General features: G+C 39.6%; 1 protein-coding gene across 1 annotated transcript in view; it reads right to left on the minus strand.

The window, feature by feature from the left end:
* Positions 1-20787, minus strand: part of IARS2 (isoleucyl-tRNA synthetase 2, mitochondrial) — a 52802-nt gene extending 32015 nt beyond the window's left edge. Inside the window, exons 1-12 of the mRNA XM_074949233.1 lie at positions 20548-20787; positions 19316-19438; positions 18384-18540; positions 14189-14337; positions 14049-14098; positions 13842-13951; positions 13662-13752; positions 13106-13221; positions 9854-10023; positions 8038-8128; positions 7665-7816; positions 6851-7011 (exon numbers count right to left, since the gene is read on the minus strand). Coding sequence (XP_074805334.1) covers positions 6851-7011; positions 7665-7816; positions 8038-8128; positions 9854-10023; positions 13106-13221; positions 13662-13752; positions 13842-13951; positions 14049-14098; positions 14189-14337; positions 18384-18540; positions 19316-19438; positions 20548-20772 — 1595 coding nt within the window. The 5' untranslated portion in view covers positions 20773-20787. The remainder of the gene's footprint in view (positions 1-6850; positions 7012-7664; positions 7817-8037; positions 8129-9853; positions 10024-13105; positions 13222-13661; positions 13753-13841; positions 13952-14048; positions 14099-14188; positions 14338-18383; positions 18541-19315; positions 19439-20547) is intronic.
* Positions 20788-20906: the final 119 nt, after the last annotated feature.

Consider the following 20906-nt stretch of genomic DNA (forward strand, 5'->3'; position numbering starts at 1 on the left):
TTTACGAACATCAGTAGGAGTTTATTTTAGAGTGCAAATTCCCCTGAAGCTGATGTGAATTAACAGATAACTTTCTCTTCTACAATATAATAGCATCAGATAATTTGTCAGATACTCCTGGTTACATTATGCAATTAATTATATGAAATAAAAGTAGTCAAATATTGACAGGTTTACTAATCATTAACCAGTATTCTCAGGTTTTTATGGTAGTCTGAAATCAACTAATTGTAAAGATTCAGCAATCTGAAATTATTTACATCTCATTCAATTTCTGTAACAAAAACTCTGGGAGAATTTAAATATCATACAATAAAGTATTTTTAAAAAGTGGTTGTATATAATATCTAAGATTCCAAGAATGCAACCTCTGCCCCCATGAAAGATTTTAAAAGCCACTCCTCTGACCTCTCCCCAAGATTCTCATGAATAATAAGTATTCTCCCTATTATTTTTGCAGTTATAGTACACGTACTGCATGCATATTTTAAAAACGAAGGTGAAATTCTCTCTATACATAAATATATCAAAGTGCCAGTGAAAAAACTTCTCAAATAATTATTCATCACTCTACTATCTATACATTTCTATGTGAGTACAATTATTCAGAGAGTAAGCAATAAACCCCATTGTAAAACTTTGCCTTATAGTCATAGATCATATCTAAAATAACTTGTATTATGTGTCACTTGCTAGGTCTCTAACAGTGAAAACCCATGAGGTAATTCATGCTACCATGACACCAGCCAATCATTTTGAACTCTGATACTGCTTGTACTGACTGCCTATTTAGGGCGTTATCAAAAATTAAGCAGCATTAAAATGATTCCCAGCAGAAGAAAAAAATAGTTCTCGGTGTTCTCTAGTCCTTTTTCTTTTTGTATAATAATGAGTGAAAGATAGATTTTCTTTTTACGTAGGTATCAGTACTTTGCCGGACGGTACTTTGCTGGACAGTACTTCGGAAGGGAAGGGGTAAGTTGCTAATGTTCTGAACTTATTGAAATATGTTTTAAATAAAGTAAATTTGATATAAAGTTATTTACTTACAGTTTTAGATGTATTTATACAAAAAACATGCGACTTGATTTTCTAGGTAAAATTGAAGTGATTACATACCTAACTAATAATAAAATCACAGGAAAAGGGGAGAACACTTCTAGAAAATTTTATTAGTCCAATATAAGAATTAATACTAATATTCAGATAATGAATTAGTAAAGCTAAGTAGTAGTTATCTATAAAAGTTTGCACTTCGTATTTGTTACTTGAGGTGAGCCACTACTCTAAATCTTTGCTTTTAATTTCCTGACTTGCTTTTTAAAAAGTGATTTAGTCTGTAGGATATTGTTACTTTTTCAATAAATCTAAGAAAAAAAATGAATTAAAATATTTACTTGAAAACCTGATGCTGGAGAACAGCAATTGCATGAGTCAGATTGATTATTTAATTTGTTAAAATTTTAAAAACTGCACAAGACAACAATTTATACACACACAGAGACACTCCTACTACCCACATTCTCATAATAACTATTTGAAAACTGCAATTATTTAATGTATAACTTCTCTTCTCTCTCATATAGGAAGTAGGAATTTGCCATTTTACTGAAACTTTTGAACTCACGACTTAAATATGCTGAAGAGACAGAGGTACTTTTTTGTGGGATTTAATATTTATCTGCGTTAGAACACCATTTAGATCACTTTTTAATGCTGGAAAACTATGCTTGTTGCTGCATGCCCAAAATGTCGCAATGCCACATGTGGATGCCAGTAAGCGAGCAGACTCTTAGAGAGATGAAGCATTAAATGTAATTTATGCAGGATTAGAATCTAGTTCTTGTTTTTAAAATTGAAAGTAACAGCAGAATTGCAAACTTTTTTACAGCTTACTGCCTTAGGGCATGCAACATACATCCAGCAAAATAGAATGCTGCTGACTTTGAAATGGCAAGTCCATGGGCATACCCATACTTGCACAGAAAAATACCACTGTTTATTTTAACAGAGTTACTATTTTAAGATAAGTATGGGGAATCATTCAAGACTAACCAGCAGTATTATCAGATGTAACAGCAACTCCATGTGGACTACACTGACTTCCAGTGGAGATGCTGTTACTTTTGATATCTACTGACAGAATGTGGAGCAGCCACACACATTTATACAGCATTGGAGTTAAAAAAAAAAATAAGTGCAATTTTCAACCAAAGTTCCTTGGAATATTTTGTTATAATTTTGTATCATTCATTTATATAAGTCTGAATATTTAAAAGACATTAGAAGCTTCATGTTCCATATCATGCTACATATTGTAATGTATGAGAACCAACCACAATAAAATATGAAGGACTGCTGTACATTTGATTAAGAACTGGTGTACAGGAAAATGACCTATGAATTGACAGACTGTGTCTTCTAAATTTGTCTGTCACTTCTGTAGGCCAATATTCTGCATGCCTTAACTGCTTTGGAACCAGAAGTCTGCTATGGATAACTTAAAGAAAATGCATCTCCTGCTGTACTGTGAAATATTTAGAAGAACGAACTGTACAATACTTATTTTTAAGTCAATGTTCATTATTTATTTTTTTTAAAAAGAGCAACAGATGTGGCAGCCAAAGAGAATAAATCTAATTTTCAATCATACAATTTTACTCTTTCATTTCATGTGCTGTATTGACCCTTGTCCACCCCCACATGCCACTTTTTGATATTCACGAATAATAGGCTTACACAAAAGGTGGAGTTGCTGATCTACTGCGATGTTTTCTCTGTAAAAATGCCCCAACAATGCCACTGTTCATACAACTCCAGCGACAGGCCACAGCTCAAATGTTTACAAAGGCACACCTTTCGGGATATGTTCTTCACCTTTAAGAGAGCTATATAACTAAAGGAGAATTCCTATCCAGCACTACCGTCAAATATGTTCCCTGTTGCCCAGCTAAATGTATGCAATCAGTCCTATTTGTGCATATTATGGTGTTTAGCTATAATTTCAGAGGAAAATATTGCTTAAGGCACATTTTCATAGCTTGTTGACTGACTGCAAAGTTGTGCTACATAGGAGTTTTTTGTTTTTAACATAATACTAAACGGTCTTTATTTTTCACACAATTCGGGAATACTAAAAGCAAAAATATTTCTTTAAAAGGCTACTTTCCAGATGGACTATAATGGCTCTTGCAGAGGAGCCATACTTTATTTTGTAAATATATATTTGAAGCCTTTTTGTAAATGCTAGATGAATGACTTCCACATGTAAGAGATTATCTTAACCCAATATATAGAGCCTTTACACATTTCTGCCCAAGAGTACCTTGGCACTATTTGCATGCTGATAACAAATACCATAGACAGAGGAAGTGAACAAAGAGAATTGTGTGCACACACCACACACATTGACTAGCTTTGCATAGAATCGTAGGACTGGAAGAAACCTCAAGAGGTCATCTAATCCAGTCCCCTGCACTCATGGCAGGACTAAGTATTATCTAGACCGGGGTGGACAAACTATGGCCCACAGGCCACATCCAGCCTGCGGGACCCTCCTGCCCAGCCCCTGAGCTCCTGGCCCAGGAGGCTCGCCCCTGGCCTCTCCCCCCGGCAGCCTCAGCGTGCCATGCTGCCGGTGTAGTATATTAAACTGCTCCACGGAGGAATGTGCTACTGGAAGCAGTTACAGAGAGCAATTTACTACACTACATCAGCACAATGCTCTGGGCGGCCAGGCAACACTCTGGGGGGGCGCGGCTGTAGCGCCACCAGCCACCGGTGCTCTGTGCTGCACGGTCGGGGGGGTTAGATAGAGGGCAGGGAAGTTCGGGGTGGTGGTCGGGGGCAGGGGTGTGGATGGGGTCGGGGTGGTCAGAGGGTGGGGAACGGGGGGGGGGGGGGGATTGAATGGGGGCAGGGGTCCCGGGGAGAGTAGTCAGGAAGGAGGGGGGGTTGGATGAGGCCGTGGGAGGCAGTCAGGGGCAGGGTTTCCGGCGACGGTCACGGGACAGGGAGTGTGCGCGTGTGGGAGGGGGAGTGGATGGGGCAGGGGGGCCGCGCCCGTCAGGGAACGGGGGGGGGGGGGGGGGGTTGGATGGGGCAGGAGTCCCAGGGGGAGGGGGGGAGCAGTCAGAGCACGAGCAGCAAGAGGTAGGGGGGCGGAAGCACAGCCTGGCACAGCCTCCCCTAACCGGCCCTCCATACAATTTCCAAAACCTGATGTGGCCCTCAGGCCAAAAAGTTTTCCCGCCCCGATCTAGACCATCTCTGACTTGTGGCTGTCTAACCTGCTCTTAAAAATCTCCAGTGACGGAGACTCCACAACCTCCCTGGGCAATTTATTCCAGTGCTTAACTACCCTGACAGTTAGGAAGTTTTTCCTAATATCCAACCTGAATCACCCTTGCTGCAATTTAAGCCCATTGCTTCATGTCCTATCCTTAGAGGTTAAGGAGAACAATTTTTCTCCCTCTTCCTTGTAATAACCTTTCATGTACTTGAAAACTGTTTTCATGTCCCCTTTCAGTCTTCTCTTCCCCAGACTAAACAAACCCAATTTTTTCAATCTTCCCTGGTAGGACATGTTTTCTAGAACTTTAATCATTTCTGTTGCTTTTCTCCAGACTCTAATTCATCCACATCTTTCCTGAAATGTGGCGCCCAGAATTGGACACAAAAGTCCAGTAGAGTGGAAGAATTACTCTGTGTTTTACTTACAACACTCCTGCTAATACATCCCAGAATGATGTTTGCTTTTTTTGCAACAGTGTTACACTGTTGACTCTCATTTAGCTTGTGATCCACTATGACCCCCAGATCCCTTTCTGCAGTACTCCTTCCGAGCCAGTCATTTCCTATTTTGTGTGTGCGCAATTTATTGTTCCTTCTTAAGTGGAGCACTTTGCATTTGTCCTTATTGAATTTCAATCTATTTACTTCAAACCACTTCTCCAGTTTGTCCAGATCATTTTGAATTTTAATCCTACCTCCAAAGCACTTGCAACCCTTGCCAGCTTGGTATCGTCTGCAAACTTTATAAGTGTAATCTCTATGCCATTATCTAAATTATTGATGAAGATATTGAACAGAACCAGACCCAGAACTAATCTCTGCGGGACCCCACTTGATATGCCCTTCTGGCTTGACTGTGGCCACTAACAACTACTTTCTGGGAATGGTTTTCCAACCAGTTATGCACCCACCTTATAGTAGCTCCATCTAGGTTGTATTTCCCTATTTTGTTAATGAGAAATATCACACAAGACAGTATCAAAAGCCTTTATAAAGTCAAGACATACCACACATCTAATGCTTCCTCCCTATCCACCAGGATTGCCTACTAAATGTAAAGTGTATGCCACTTTAGAACCAAATTTGTAGAAATGGCATTATTAGGTTCCATACCAATTGTGTCTGACTGAATTTCCATATCAAATTTGTTCAGTCCTCAAAACTTGCCCTGAACTCTGGAAGTCAAGCTGGATTCTTTACAGAGCCAGCCAGAAGAGGCTCGGCAACCAATTTCCACTCCCCTTCACCTATGCAATCTTATTATCCTTAAATGGATTTGCACAGGGGTCACTGAGGGCATAACCTGAATACAACTGAGTTACACTTGCGTATCTGAAGGCAGGAATTGACTCCAAAAATCAAATATGGAAAGCAAGGACTCCACAATGCCATTTTTACAAAGTCATCTTATAGGGTAGACTCCTACTTTAAAACCTCTTCCCCGCAAAAAGCTAAAGGTAGTACCCTGATCATGAAAATAAACAGCTCAACAAAAGTTTCAGTTTAAAAATTAAAAGCAGTTTAGCTATCAGTGTAAGAGACAATCAGAAGAAAAACACTTTGGAAAAGGTTAATAAAATTCTTTGGGGGATTTTTGTTGTTTGCTTGATTTGTTTTGATCAGTGTACTAGGCTGAAATGTACTAATATTTTAAAACTCAGTTCAGATTTTTTTTTTTTATTGTGAATTCATGAAAAGGAGAGTTTGCAATAGATATAAGAGTGTCATATATAAGACCCAAGAGGTAATTGTCCTGCTCTGCTCAGCACTGGTGAGGCCTCAGTTGGAGTACTACATTCTGTTTTGGGCACTACGCTTTAAGATGTGGAGAAATTTAAGACAATCCAGAGAAGAGCAACAAAAATGATAAAAGATTTAGAGCAACCTGATCTTTAAGGAAAGGTTAAAAAACTGGGCATTTTTAGTCTCGAGAAAAGAAGACTGGGACGGGACCTGGTAACAGTCTCAAATGTGTTAATGGCTGTTTTAAAAAGGATGGTGATCAGTTGTTCTCCATGGCCGTGAAGGTAGGACAAGGAGTAATGTGCTTAATCTGCAGCAAGGGAGATCTAGATCATATATTAGGAAAAAAATTCTAACTGTAAGAATAGCATCTGTCAGCTCTTCAATTTCAGAAATTATTGTAACAAATAATTGCATAATTGAAGTCATAATGCTGAGATTATAGTCATAATCTGTTCTAGCTACAGGATGCAGTTCTTTACATTTAATACGGATGTCTAACATCAGCTCTCCTGAAAAAAATCTATTAAATCACAGACGACTGTCAAGAAGGTGGCTCAACTGATTGCGGGTTAGTGGAATGAGACAGACCTCGACTACTACCTTTAAACCACATTCAGTAATGAGACATTGGCTCCTCTTTTTCCATTTAAAATAACTAAACAATATAAAATTAACTATGCCAAAAAACACACCTTTTACACAGTCATGAACCAAAATGAATTTGCTTGCACTTCAGTTGTTTGTAGTTTTAATATTTTCCATATCAGAGCAAGACAGGTCTCTTCTTTTTTAATATGAATAAAATAGATACCTGTTTATAAGGGACTCTCCTGTTGTCTTATGATAGAACACTGGAATCGGAACACCCCAACTCCTCTGTCTTGAGATGCACCAGTATGTCCTTCTGTCCAGCATTTCTAGCATTCTATTCACTGCTGATGCAGGAATAAATTTCACCTTTTTTAACAATTCCTATGAAATAACCATAACTAAAATTATTCAGGGTTGGAGAGAATTCAGAATTTAACAAAAGGATACTATTTATTCTCTGAGGGCACAAAGAGCTACCAGCAGAAATCCTCACATATTGATATAATATGCTCCAAAGTGATATCTCATGGATATCACCACCACCACCACTCACTTTATTTTCTGCTTAGATCTACCTATCTGAACTACTTATATGACCCCTGATACCAAGCACCTTACAATCTTTAATGCATTTATCCTCACATGCCCTCTATTATCCCAGTTTTACAGATAGGGAACTGAGGCACAGAGTGGTTAAGTGATTGCAAAGGTCATACAGGAAATCTGGGCTTGAGTGGAGGTATTGAACCCAGCTCTCCCAACCACTGGAACCTTTCTTCTGAGTCTTAAATGGGAAAGGGCATAAGTGCACAATTAGTCTAAAGTTGGTGGCAAATAAATGAATATGTAACGGTTGGTAATTTCTAAAGTAACTGTTAATAAGACTGATTACAAACACTTTGCAGCTGATAGCAAACACTTAGGGAGGAAAGCATACTTTTGAAGTGGAATGTACAGGTTATGCAAAGACCCCATATGATAGTAATGTCGTTTACACTCCCTCAAATAGCAAACTGTGTAATGAAGTGTAGTACCTGGGCTGTAACCTTGATATTTGCTGTGTTTACAAACCACTGTTTGCTTGCACGAATAATCACTGGTTTCTTAGTCCTCCAATCATATGGGTAGCTATGTACACATTTCTCCTCTTTTAGTAAACTCTTTGCTGCTTGAAGCATCTGAATGACTAATGAGAGTGAGAATTAAGAGTTAGAGGTAATAAAAAATCAGATTAACCCAACACTACTGGTGCCACTAACTCCACTTCTTTCCTTTCCCCAAAATCCAATTCCCATCCTTGTGATAACAGGAAGTGCCAATATTTTGTTCACTGTAAAGTTAGTTTAGTTTACATGAGCTTTCAAAATATTTGACAGAATATTGACTAACTGAACACAAGATACTAACCAGCTTCATTTCCTTCTTCCAGTACAGCCTTGTTTTGAAGCTCAGGACCTGCAGCTTCTGTAAAAAATCCACCTTCATTCACCAGGCAATCCTAAAAACAAGAATATTTTTTAGTAATGTCAAAATATCAAGGGACTATTGTATTCCTGTTATTTTACAAGAATCTGAAATTATGTACTAAGATTGCAGTATAATATACCATACATCTGAAGCAGGCTGAAAAATAAGGTGTCACTTTTAATATTTAAAGGTAATTATGATGTAACAACCCTGAAATTTGCCAACATGCCACTGAGCCTGAATCCTCAGCACAGGATGAACTTCACTGAGTTTGTGAAAATACAGCATTCATGTTAGTACACCACATCAAAGAGTACTATTCCACTTAATTCTTAACAGATGGAATAACTACAAGCAAAACAGAAGTACACTTAGCCAGAAATAATGCCAAGGAAAAAATCTTAAGCACAAGTTAGATTATGTCAGGCTCAGCTTTAAAACAGTGTATTAATCCTTTCTGCCAGAGCTCCTAAAGCACACAGATATTGCAAATTGATTACACATACGGGGATCACTTCATCCATCACTGAAACAGCCACTTCTAAGGAGGAAGGTGTCAGCCTTTATACAGAGCAGAACACTAGCTCAATAGAGAAGGCAAAAAATACTTTATCCATTTGAAGCTACAGGGGAAGGCAGACAATTTCCTACATTGGAAATTTAGCCCCAGTCTTGCAAGAAGTGAGGTGAGACGTTTTTGGCAACAAGCTGCAAAAATCTCACTTTTACGTTTAATCTAAATGACTGTCACCTTCCACAGAACAGTACCCCACAACATCATGCAGCAGCATTAGTTCAGCACTGATTAAGAGTGAACAGCACCACCTAATCAACTATCAACACTACTATAGACAGTATGATCCAGGGGATACGGTGCTAGACTGCAAAATACAAGAGCTGAGTTCTATTCCCAGTGCTGCCACTAGTTTGCTGCATGAGCAATGGCAAGTCACTTATCCACTCTTTGTCTCAGTTTCCCCTCAGTATAACGTAAAGCACTTTGAGATGTATTTAAGCAAATACTCTTGTCACCATCTCCTAGATCTTCCTTGGACAGCTCTCCTCCAATTACTAATTCCTTTATTCAAGAGCTGATCAAATTACACTCTGATGATCTCACAGCAAGGGGGAAAAAAAAAAAAAGCCAAGCCAACAGAAATCTAGAATATTACAAGGAAAAATTTACATGTTATAGAACTGTAGTAAATTATTTGACAGGTAAGCTCCTTTTTCTTTTAAGCAATTCCCATGAAAGAGGATTAATTTATTCCTTTTAGCTAACACTTGTTACATTTACAGAGCATCTTTGCTCCTCCCCAAGAATCTCTCAAAGACCTCAAAGCTCCTTGAGAGATACTAAAAACCACAATTACCTATATTACTGATGGCTTGGCAAACTGAGGCACAAAAAGTTGCAATTTGCAACTGATCTCTCTGTATTTATAATTTATCTTCTCCAAAAAGGAGTATTCCATTCCACTGCTACGTTACCAAGGTTAGGCAACACTTGGCTGAAAAGCAGAACCCTTTTTCCTACTTATGTTTTTAGAATCCAAGCCTTTGCTCTTCCTCAGCCAATGCTGTTTACAGCAGGTCTCCAAGTTAATCAGGGACAGTGAGATGGTTACATACAGGTGTCAAAACAATTTTAAATGTCATGCAATATGTGTAAGTTATGTGACTCTTTACATTTTAGTGGTGTGTGACCAAAAATATACAGGTTAAAAACGAGGAAAAAACAAACAAACAAAAGTACCATGGGCAGCTGGTGATGGGAAGCTACACTGTAATCCTCCATACCATGAGCTGGGGCTGTGTGAACTAAACCTGTTCCTTTTGCCATTGTCACATGATTTGCTGGCAAGAAAGGGGACTCTCTGCCAGGAATTGTGGGATGAGCACAAGAACCATTTTCCAAATCAACACCTGAAGCAAAAAGAAATGGGATATTCAACAATTTATGACCCCAGCTTGTATTTTTCAAAGTCATAGAACAAAAAAATTACAATTCATAAACAAAAATGCAAGTATCCATACTCTGATACAATTTTTCCTATCCACCCTCCAGAGTACTGGGCTTCCCTGTCTCCCCATTTGTGCCACTCCTACACAGACACACCCCATACATCCAGGAGAATATTGTTTTCTTCTGAGCCAGGCAACGCTACTCCAGCAGTAATTGAGCTATATAAAGCACTCCTAGCCTAAAGGCACTAAGTGCATTCTTATCTGTTTCCGTTCTAGGTCTCAATGTACCAGGACCCAATATTGACGTCTAGTATCCAGGATGGCAGTATAATATACCGTGATCTAGTGGTGTGAAGACGAGGCTGGAGACAATAGACCCAAAATCTATCCCCAGCTTTGCTTTAACTTCCCATTTGACCATATTTATTTATATATACTGTAGCTTTAAGAAGTTATAAAACAAAGGCTCTCATCTCAAGCATTAGGCAACTAACCATTGTAAAGTACAGTGACATTAAATATCTAACATCTTCCCCCAAACCACGCAATAAAAATAAACCAGAGACCAAATTCAAACAGTACTTCAACACCTTCCCAAATGCAAAACCTTACTGCATCTCTCCCTCCCCATAAGCCTGGATAAATAGATTCAGGACTAAGATAGACAACTGTAGGTCTTAAAGGTAAACAAATTTCAAACTGTGGAGGAAGGAGGCAAGAAATAGGTTCCAAAATTGAGACTTTTGTCATCAGTGCTCCATTTTAGCTCTCATTTCAGTTGCTGCAGGTCATCTGTAAACCATAGTGACTTGAGCAGATAAAGCCGGAGAAGAAGACATCTAGGGCCACTTTGTTGATCGCCGAGAATGAGATTATAAACTCCGGCCAAAACATTCCTCCTATTGGAGAAATGGATAACTCACATCCCTCAGGAAACGGTCAGGTTCCATCAATCACTGAGAACAGGCCATACAAAAGAATTCCTCACTCCCTCAGGAAAGGCGCTCCGCCACCTCTAATCAGAGGCAGTAACGATAGGTCCATAACATGGGTAAAATTTCCAACGGACACCCACAATCCCAACTCAAATTCCAAATCACAAGTGTGAACAACTGCGCAGCTAGCAATCACCTAGGATCGTTTAACGGTCCTCAGGTGATCATGAATTCCTGAACTAACTCAGAATAGTCAACTACAGTACTTGGATGTTAACAACACAGAGCACTATCAGCCTTAGTACCTCTAATGCCTCCACAGTGAGGAATTTCAACAGCCCACATGAGGATTTTGCAGCGAAGCAGGCAATCAGTACACTAACACCAGACCCATGTTAACTTCACTTGGGACTCTCATACAAGATACACACAGTACATATGAACCAACTTTGGGTTAGGAATCCACCTGAATTTCAGGATAGATGCATTTTTCAGAGTAGCAGCCATGTTAGTCTGTATCCGCAAAAAGAAAAGGAGTACTTGTGGCACCTTAGAGACTAACAAATTTATTTGAGCATAAGCTTTCGTGAGCTACAGCTCACTTCATCGGATGCATGCAGTAGAAAATACAGCGGGGAGATTTATATACACAGAGAACATGAAACAATGGGTGTTACCATACACAGTGTAACAAGAGTGATCAGGTAAGGTGAGCTATTACCAGCAGGAGAGCCGGGGGAGAAAAAACCTTTTGTAGTGATAATCAAGGTGGGCCATTTCCAGCAGCTGACAAGAACGTGTGAGGAACAGTGTGTGTGTGTGTTTGGGGGGGGGGGGGGAATAAACATGGGGAAATAGTTTTACTTTGTTTAATGACAGATCCACACCCAGTCTTTATTCAAGCCTAATTTAATGGTGTCCAGTTTGCAAGTTAATTCCAATTCAGCAGTCTCTCGCTGGAGTCTGTTTTTGAAGTTTTTTTGTTGAAGAATTGCCACTTTTAGGTCTGTAATCGAGTGACCAAAGAGATTGAAGTGTTCTCTGACTGGTTTTTGAATGTTATAATTCTTGACATCTGATTTGTGTCCATTTATTCTTTTACGCAGAAACTATCCAGTTTGGCCAATGTACATGGCAAAGGGGCACTGATGGCACATGATGGCATATATCACATTGGTAGATGTGCAGGTGAACGAGTCTCTGATAGTGTAGCTGATGTGATTAGGCCCTATGATGGTGTCTCCTGAATAGATATGTGGCAATGGGTTTTGTTGTAAGGATAGGTTCCTGCGTTAGTGGTTTTGTTCAAAAACAGACTCCAACGAGAGACTGCTGAATTGGAATTAATTTGCAAACTGGACACAATTAACTTAGGTTTGAATAAAGACTGGGAGTGGACGTGTCATTACACAAACTATTTCCCCATGTTTATTTCCCCCCCGCGCCACTGTTCCTCACACGTTCTTGTCAACTGCTGGAAATGGCCCACCTTGATTATCACTACAAAAGGTCGTCCCCCCGCTCTCCTGCTGGTAATAGCTCACCTTACCTGATCACTCTTGTTACACTGTGTATGGTAACACCCATTGTTTTATGTTCTCTGTGTATATAAATCTCCCCACTGTATTTTCCACTGCATGCATCCGATAAAGTGAGCTGTAGCTCACGAAAGCTTATGCTCACATAAATTTGTTAGTCTCTAAAGTGCCACAAGTACTCCTTTTCTTTTTGAGGATAGATGCAAAACAGCACCACCAAGGTAAACTGTATTCCTAGTCCACTCCTCATGTGCTATGCTCTATATTCTGTACATAATTATCCTCCAACTTCTTATTTCCATTTTACAAATGGGATAACTTCTGTAAAGCACTTTGAAGTATATGGTTGAAAAGTTACTACCACCACCACCAACTCACTATGCTGAATCTTTGATATATTTTGATGACTGTTCTTCAGATTATTTTTAGCTAAAATTACTATAAATACATGTGCAAAGTGTAGCTAATGAAACACAAAGATATTCTACTTTCACATCAACATTTTAAACAAACGCCTACAACATACTACCTTACAAATTAATATTCAGAGCATATTTAAACTCTTACCTTTACATGTTGAAATAACTTCAAATTGTGTATCCAAGATGGCAGCTGTAGACTCAACTCTATTTGCAGCCAGAATGTAACATTCACCAGTATTTGCACATTTTACAATGGAATAGCTATAAGACAAATGTATTAAATACGCTAAATTAGAAATTAAAATCAATATTAGCAAACTATATAGTTTATAGTACTAAAGTTTACTTTTTAGATTTTTTAGATGTTTGCTGCTTTTAAACCATCTGAAAATGTGATTTTAACTACAAAAATCCTACAAATGTTTCACGCTCAAAGCTTCAAATGATTTCAATAGAACGAATGCAAAAGCAGGACCTAAAGTAGCAATAACTTTAGAGAACTAAAAATAAAGAATAATTAACTTTTTAAAAAGGAGATGGGAAAAAGTCTGAAATTGAGTTACCTAAAAATTAAAAATGCCATTAAATAAACCTAAGATGCCTATTACTTCAGCCTTGCTATTAGGAGGACTACAACTCTGCTAATAGACATTGATACCGACGGAAGCAGATTCAGAAAGTTAAATAAGTTAAATACATACTCTGAATCTGGCATATAACAAATAGCTTGATTGGCAGGAATAGTCCAGGGCTGGGTGGTCCAGATTAGCAAACTAACAGTTGAAGATCCATCTACAGATGCAAATTAACAAATATGTTATTTGTCATTAAAATCCAAAGATATCAGAGTCTTAACAAGAACAAAATGTTACAAATCATACCTATCACAGAGGCCAGTTTAGGAGGCGATTTCAACAAGGGGAATTTGATATATACAGAACGACTGACATGCTGCTGATTGTATTCAAGTTCAGCTTCAGCCAAGGCTGTACTGGGTGAAGATCAGATATGGGTTAACCACATTAACATGAAAATGTATTGCTCTCTCTGCTTCTATTTTAGAGATAAAATGGAAAGTTGATTCTTACTTTGCTGAAGGAGACCAAAATACTGGTTTATAGTCTTGATAAATGTAACCCTAAAGGGAAAAAACACAGAGTTAACTTGATTAAAACTACATTGTAACTTAAATAATTTAAGGATTTTGTTAAATGACACACGAGCATACCTTGTCATACATTTTGTGGAAGATACTCAGTTGTTTTGCCTCATACTTCCTATCAAATGTGTGGTAGCAATTAGTCCAATCTGCCATTATACCCCAGCGAATGAAGGCAGATTTCTGTTTCTCAATTGCCCTTTCTGCAAATTCTTTTGCTAAAAAGGAAGAATAATTTTTAAAAACAATGTACTTTTAAAACAGTGTACTTTTAAAATCTGCACGATCACTTTAGTTTTAGAAAATGCTAATGGCTTACTTGCTAGAGAAAGCTTAACCTCAGCTGGGAACAAAATAAATATAAAACTAAACTAAGTGATTTATATAACAGCAACTTTTGCAAGCCTCAAAATCCTTTATTCATATGAGTCGTCCCATCAAAGTGAATGGCAGGATTTGAAAAAGCCAATCACCTACAGGAAGTTTTTTCAGGTAAGCCATTCATTTTAATAGAATGTAAACTTTAATTTTAAAAGGAAAAAAATTCTAATCCTTATGGTTATGAAGACAACCTGCCGAATATAAAATGAATGTAAACCGATCAACCGCTGTAGTGCCCCTTCTGCTTTTCCTAGCTTTCCAAAGCAGCAAGCAGCTGCCTGAAATTAAAACCAATTGCTGCTATTCAGAACTAGAACTGGCTAAACTGTAAATTGCAAATAATTTTTCAAATTAATTTTGATTTTTTTAATTGCATAAGTTTTCACATTCCTCCCCGCCCCCATTATTTGGCAACCTCTATTCAGAACCCTGAAGGCAGCAGTGATGTGGTCTAGAATCATAAATGTCATGCTCCATCCGCCCTACTGGGAGAAGTTATGAACTGTAGGGAGTGGAGTGGTGCTGGTGGGAGAGGAAGAGATACAAGTAGGGAGAGATGACAACAACAAAATATAGGAGGGCTGGGGCAGAGAGCTGTTCCCTGGCAGCAATCAGGAAGTTCTGAAAAGGGTAGAAAAGCATCCTCTATTCCAGAAGCTACAATAGGATAAAGTTTAAAATGTATCAAACATCTACTAACCAGAGGCTAATAATAAAGATACAGGCTCCAGTACATTCCAGGAATTGTACCCTGGGTGAAAAGTCATTGCATTAATGGTTGGCTGAGGTTCTCAAATGAACACTGCTCCTGAACATCTACTATCACCTACTAGCCAAAGTTTGATATGAACGGGGTTATATAAGGGGTTTTATGCTCTCCTCAATGGGAATAATCATGAACAATAAGCTCTACACACACACACACAAATTTTATTCAACCCTAAAATGCAGCTCCATCTGGAGTAGGTATATGGTAGCTAACCAAGATGCAAGTCAAGTATATAATAGCACCATACAAAGACAGAGAAAAGGCATCCACTTTTCTAATATAGCTAAATCCAAAACGATCTCCCCATGTACCACATTATTTTAAAAGCATTACTTTAAACCACCACTACTATCAGAATAGTATAATCAACATGGGTTTGAATATTATGCCCTTTTAAAATTTAAACTACAAGCCAACTTAAAATGGAAAGAAATTTCATTGCACGTGTGACTTAAAATCGTCTGAATGCTTATTATCCCAAAATCACCTAGCAATAACTAAAAAAAGTTATTGGAGAGAACAGTTAAGTTCAAAGCAAGTGAATGAGGTATCATGTTTTCCATAACTGCTTTGCCAGTGCATACAGACTGCAGTTTGCAAACACAACCTTTTCAAGAGATGTGAAGTTACAACAGCATGTAAGCTACATAGTCTAACGGGCACATGGACTATAATTGCCAGTCATTCCACTGCATGACAAAACCATTACCAATAAACCTGCTACAACACATGATCAGAACACTTTCCATCTAATCCATCATGAACTCTCAGAAGGCACCACCTACACAGTTTCCCAATATTATACATGGTGTGGGGGGTAAAAAACAAATGTGTTTTCATAGATTCCAGAGCCAGAAGGGACCATTGTGATCTAATCTGACCTTCTGTATAGCACAGGCCATAGACTTTCCCCAAAATAATTTCTAGAGGATATTTTTTAGAAAACAGCAAATCTTGATTTAAAAATTGTCAGTGATGGAGACTTCACCGCAATCCTTGGCAAAATTTACAATGGTTAATTACATTCATTGTTAAAAATGTTTCCAATCTGAATTTGTCTAGCTTCAACTTCCAGCAACTGGATCACATTATTCCTTTCTCTGCTAAAGAGAACAGACAATTATTAAATATTTGTTTCCCACGCAGATACTGGTAGACTATAATCAAGTCACCCGTTAACCTTCTCCTTGTTAAGCAAAACAGATTGAGCAATTTGAGTCTATCACTAGAAGGCTTTTTTCCCCAAATCCTTTAAGCATTCTCATGGCTCTTCTCTGAACCCTCTCCAATTTATCAACATTCTTCTTGAATTGTGGGCACCAGAACTGGACAGCAGCAGTCCCACCAGTGACAAATACAGAGGTCAAATAATCTCTCTACTTCTATTGAAGATCTGCCCATTTATGTATCTGTAACAAAGCGGAATTTTTTTGTAATATTTTTATCAAGTCTATGTGTGTCTTTGTTTCCCCTATATATTGCATTGTTACCTAGCAAAGGGACTGTTTGCTCTCAGGACAGGCTAAAACACAGGTGTGAATGGTGCTCAGTTGTCTGTGGCCTTAGGTCCCATATCAATGGAGCTCTTGAGAAAACAATGGCAGATCCAGACTGGACATGGACACCTAGCAACCAAGGACCCAAAGAGATACAGACTTCCCTGTCTCTCTGCACCGTGCAGAGCTGCATCTCCCTAGCTCAGGAACAAAGGACTGGGGGAAAGGGCTGGTGTGAAGTGGAAGTTAGATGTTGGCTGAGGAAAGCAGTTATGGATACACCTGGGAGTCTGACAAAGAAGAATGGATAGATGGAGAGAGAGAGCTTGAATAACCTGGGTTCACTACAGCTTGGCTGGGCTCCCCGGAACAGACTATGCTTTAACCTTCATTTTTCTATGCTAACCTAAAGACTTTCTATGCTGTGCTCCATTTGACTAATAAACCCTTCTGTTTTGACAACACTGTATGAATGGCATTACAGATGCTTGCAGAGATGTACTGATCCACACAGAACGTACAAGTCTCCTTCAGGAGTCTGCCTCAGTGGGACTCACTGAATAGAGCTCATCATCTGAAGCGGGAGTGCTGATGGCGAAGAGGTCCAGCCTAAGGAGGTGGTGAAACCGTGGGACTTACCCTGGAGGAAGAGTGAGACCCCTTGAGACCCCAGATTCCTAGAGACTGTTCTAAAACTGAGGCCGTAGAACCAATCCTGTGGATCTATGACAGCATCCCAGGATCACATTAGATCTTTTGGCCACTGCATCACAATGGGTGCTCTTGTGAAGCTGATTATCCATCACAACCCCCAAGTCTTTTCCAGAGTCACTGCTTCCCAGGTAGAGTCCCCCATCCTGCAGGTATGTTCTATATTCTTCTAGAGGTATATACATTTAGCCATGTTAAAATGCATATTGTTTGCTTGCTCCCAGTTTACCAAGCGATCCAGATTTCTCTGAATCAGTGACCAGGCCTCTTCATTATTTATCATTCCCCCAATTTTTGTGTCATCTGCAAACTTTATCAGTGACGATTTTATGTTTTCTTCTAGGTTATTAATAAAATGTTAGGGCCAAGAACCAATCAGCACTACCCCATTGGAAACACAACTATTCAATGACAATTACCCATGTTCCTGATCCCCATAATGATCCAGATTAGTTCAAAAACATTAGGGGAAAAAATAGTCTTCTTTTCAAAGATATTTTTCTTTTTAGGTTCAGCAACTCAGCATACAACCTCAATAAAAATTGGATAGAATACTAATTTCATGTTACAGACCTGAACTACATTAGAATCCCAGATGTACATTACCTTTAACTCCCTCTCTCCATCTATGGTTATTACAACTTACAACGTGTTCATACAAACTTGTACTTGATGAACCCACTTTACAAAGGTCACCCTCCTTGTAAGCTTACACTATGTATTTTGCAGATCAAGTATCATCTAATAACCAAGATGTTCCTCACAAATTTCAGTGTACTGAAACTAAAATGAAAACACACAGAAAGATAGCAAAATAATATTTCACTGAAGACTCAAAAACAACTTATAGAATACAATTATTTAAGTCAGAAATGTTTCTATGAAAATTTTGCAAAGGACAGTTTACCTCTCTGTCTAACCTCCATCGGTGAAAGATTTTGAGTTTCTTTGAGTTCTGACAATGCTTTCAATTCAATGGGCAACCCATGACAATCCCAGCCTGGTACAAAGTGCACTTTATAACCTCTCATCAAATGGAACCGATTAGTGATGTCTTTCAAAATCTGGAAAAATGTTAAACCCAAATGTTATTTTTGATATAATTGTTATTACCATCCTCATTCCCCTACATATTAGCATGATATATAAAGTAACATACAGATGTCCTATCCACAAAAACAACAAGGAGTCTGGTGGCACCTGAAGAAGTGGTTTTTTACCCACGAAAGCTTATGCCCAAATAAATCTGTTAGTCTTTAAGGTGCCACCAGACTCCTTGTTGTTTTTATACAGATGTCTTACTGATTTTGGTGAACTCTGCAAAACCCAAGCACAATCAGGAGTGTTAAAGATTAAGTTTCAGCCTTCACATTTATGTTTCTTATTGCATGTTATAGCACATCATAAGAACTTCTTGATCAACGGACAACCAAATTTTGCACAGCTGAAGGCCAAAGTTTGCAACTGCACAGGGGCTTGAGGGTTACACGAAGTGGAATTATCATTTTATTATGGTAACATATTTCTGAAGTCACTATGCACATAATACTCAAACTATGCATCTAGCAGTTTGCCGGGACGAAGTAGAAACTGGATTTACTTTGACAGAATGAAAATAAGTTTATCATCTGAATACCAATGTGAAACTATAAGTACCACACAGAGCAATTTGTTATTTTCATTGTTACTGTACATGCTTAGCCATTAAAGAGAAATGAAGGGCCCTATCCTATAAAGTAGAGAATATTCTCAACTTGCATTTACTTCATTGTGAACCGAGAGTGCACTGCACCTTACAGAAGGCATATAATACCTTAAATATACTACTCTAATACTTACCTTATTTAACACGTGACCAACATGAGGGTCTCCATTGGCATACGGCGGCCCATCATGAAGACAAAATTCATTCTTTGTGTTCCTTTGTCTTTGCCATGAATATAGTTCTGAAAAACCACATTTCTGTACAGACAATATGAAAACATTTAATTCATTATATGCTTGCATTTTAGTAGTTCAAAAAAACTTTTCATTTTAACATCATTCCAACGGTCAAAAAACTAAGAGGAAGAATTGCTCGAGCTCCTCAAGTGAAGACTCTCCTCTCTGGGGTTTTAATATCTTGTAAATTACTTGCCAACCTCCACTACTAAGCTAACAATATTATGCCCGTTTTCTTACATTAAACAGACCAGTTATTTGGCCAGATTTGTTCTTGATATAACTCCTCTGAAATCGAAACAACACCTGGGACACATCTGGTTCATGTTTAATATTCATCAAGCTTTATGAACCAAAATCTTCTGTCTTTCTCAACCACTAACTCAAGATGGACTAAACTGATAGGGAGACAGGTTTGTAGGAAGCTCTTGTGACTGCACGTTTTAAGAAGGCTCTCAACCGTTTTTTTCCTGAGGCCCCAATATGCTATTAAAAACTCTAGGGCCCACCTGTGCCACAAAGACTGTTTTTCTGCATATAAAAGCCAGAGCCAGCATTCAGGGACACAAAGCAGGACAACTGCTGGGGCCCCACAATGCTAAGTTGTTCAGGCTTCAGCTTCTGCCCTAGGTGGCGGGGCTCGGGGCCTCAATCTTCAGCCCTGCATGGTGGGGCTTTGGCTTTCTGCTTTGGGCCCCAGTGAGTCTAATGCCGGCCCTGCTTGGCGGACCCCTTAAAAACTGCTTGCGGCCTCCCCAGGTGGCCCCAAGTTGAGAACTGGTGCGTTAAACAACTGCAGGTTGACCATTTGTTTTACCATTTCTCCTGTAAGCGTAGGGCTGCACTAGTGAACAATCATAAACGCATTTTCTAGCAGGGATATTACTCGGGTCTCCTGTTAGTGACGGGTTTTAACGTGTGCGTCAGATGTTATACGGGTGGGGCTTTGTGACACAGGTCACCCTCCAGGGCTACGCCAGACTCATCAGAAACCGCTCGCTGAGAGAAGAGGGAACAACATGAATCCCCCTGGCCGCACAGTCCAATGCTGGGGGGCTGCAGGCCACGCGGATGGACGGTGCCGAGCAGGACAGCTCCGCACGAACCCCGCGGGCTCCTGCGCGCGGTACCTGCTGTATCTCCACCTCGGCCTCGGGCTGCAGCCTGCCCGGCAGCTGGGCGGGGAAGCGGCTCCGAGGCAGCAGCACCGTCTCCCGGTACTTGGAGTCCGCGCGGCTCTCCGAGCTCGGCAGCCCGCTCTTGGCCCCGGAGGCTGCCGAGCGCGCCCAGCCCCACGCGGCCCCCGGCGGGGCCCCGCGCCTGGCTAAGGAGGGCGCCCTCCGCGCCCACAACATCCTCGCGGCCTCCCCCGGCTCTCGCCGCGCGCTCCAACAGCGCTTCCGGCTCGGTTACGGAGAGCGGCGAGGGCAGGACGGGCCGCGGGGAGGGACACGCCGCCTTGAAAGGCGTTTCTCTCTCTCTCCCTCTC

Source organism: Natator depressus, chromosome 3 (assembly GCF_965152275.1).
Source record: "Natator depressus isolate rNatDep1 chromosome 3, rNatDep2.hap1, whole genome shotgun sequence".
NCBI lineage: Eukaryota > Metazoa > Chordata > Testudines > Cheloniidae > Natator > Natator depressus.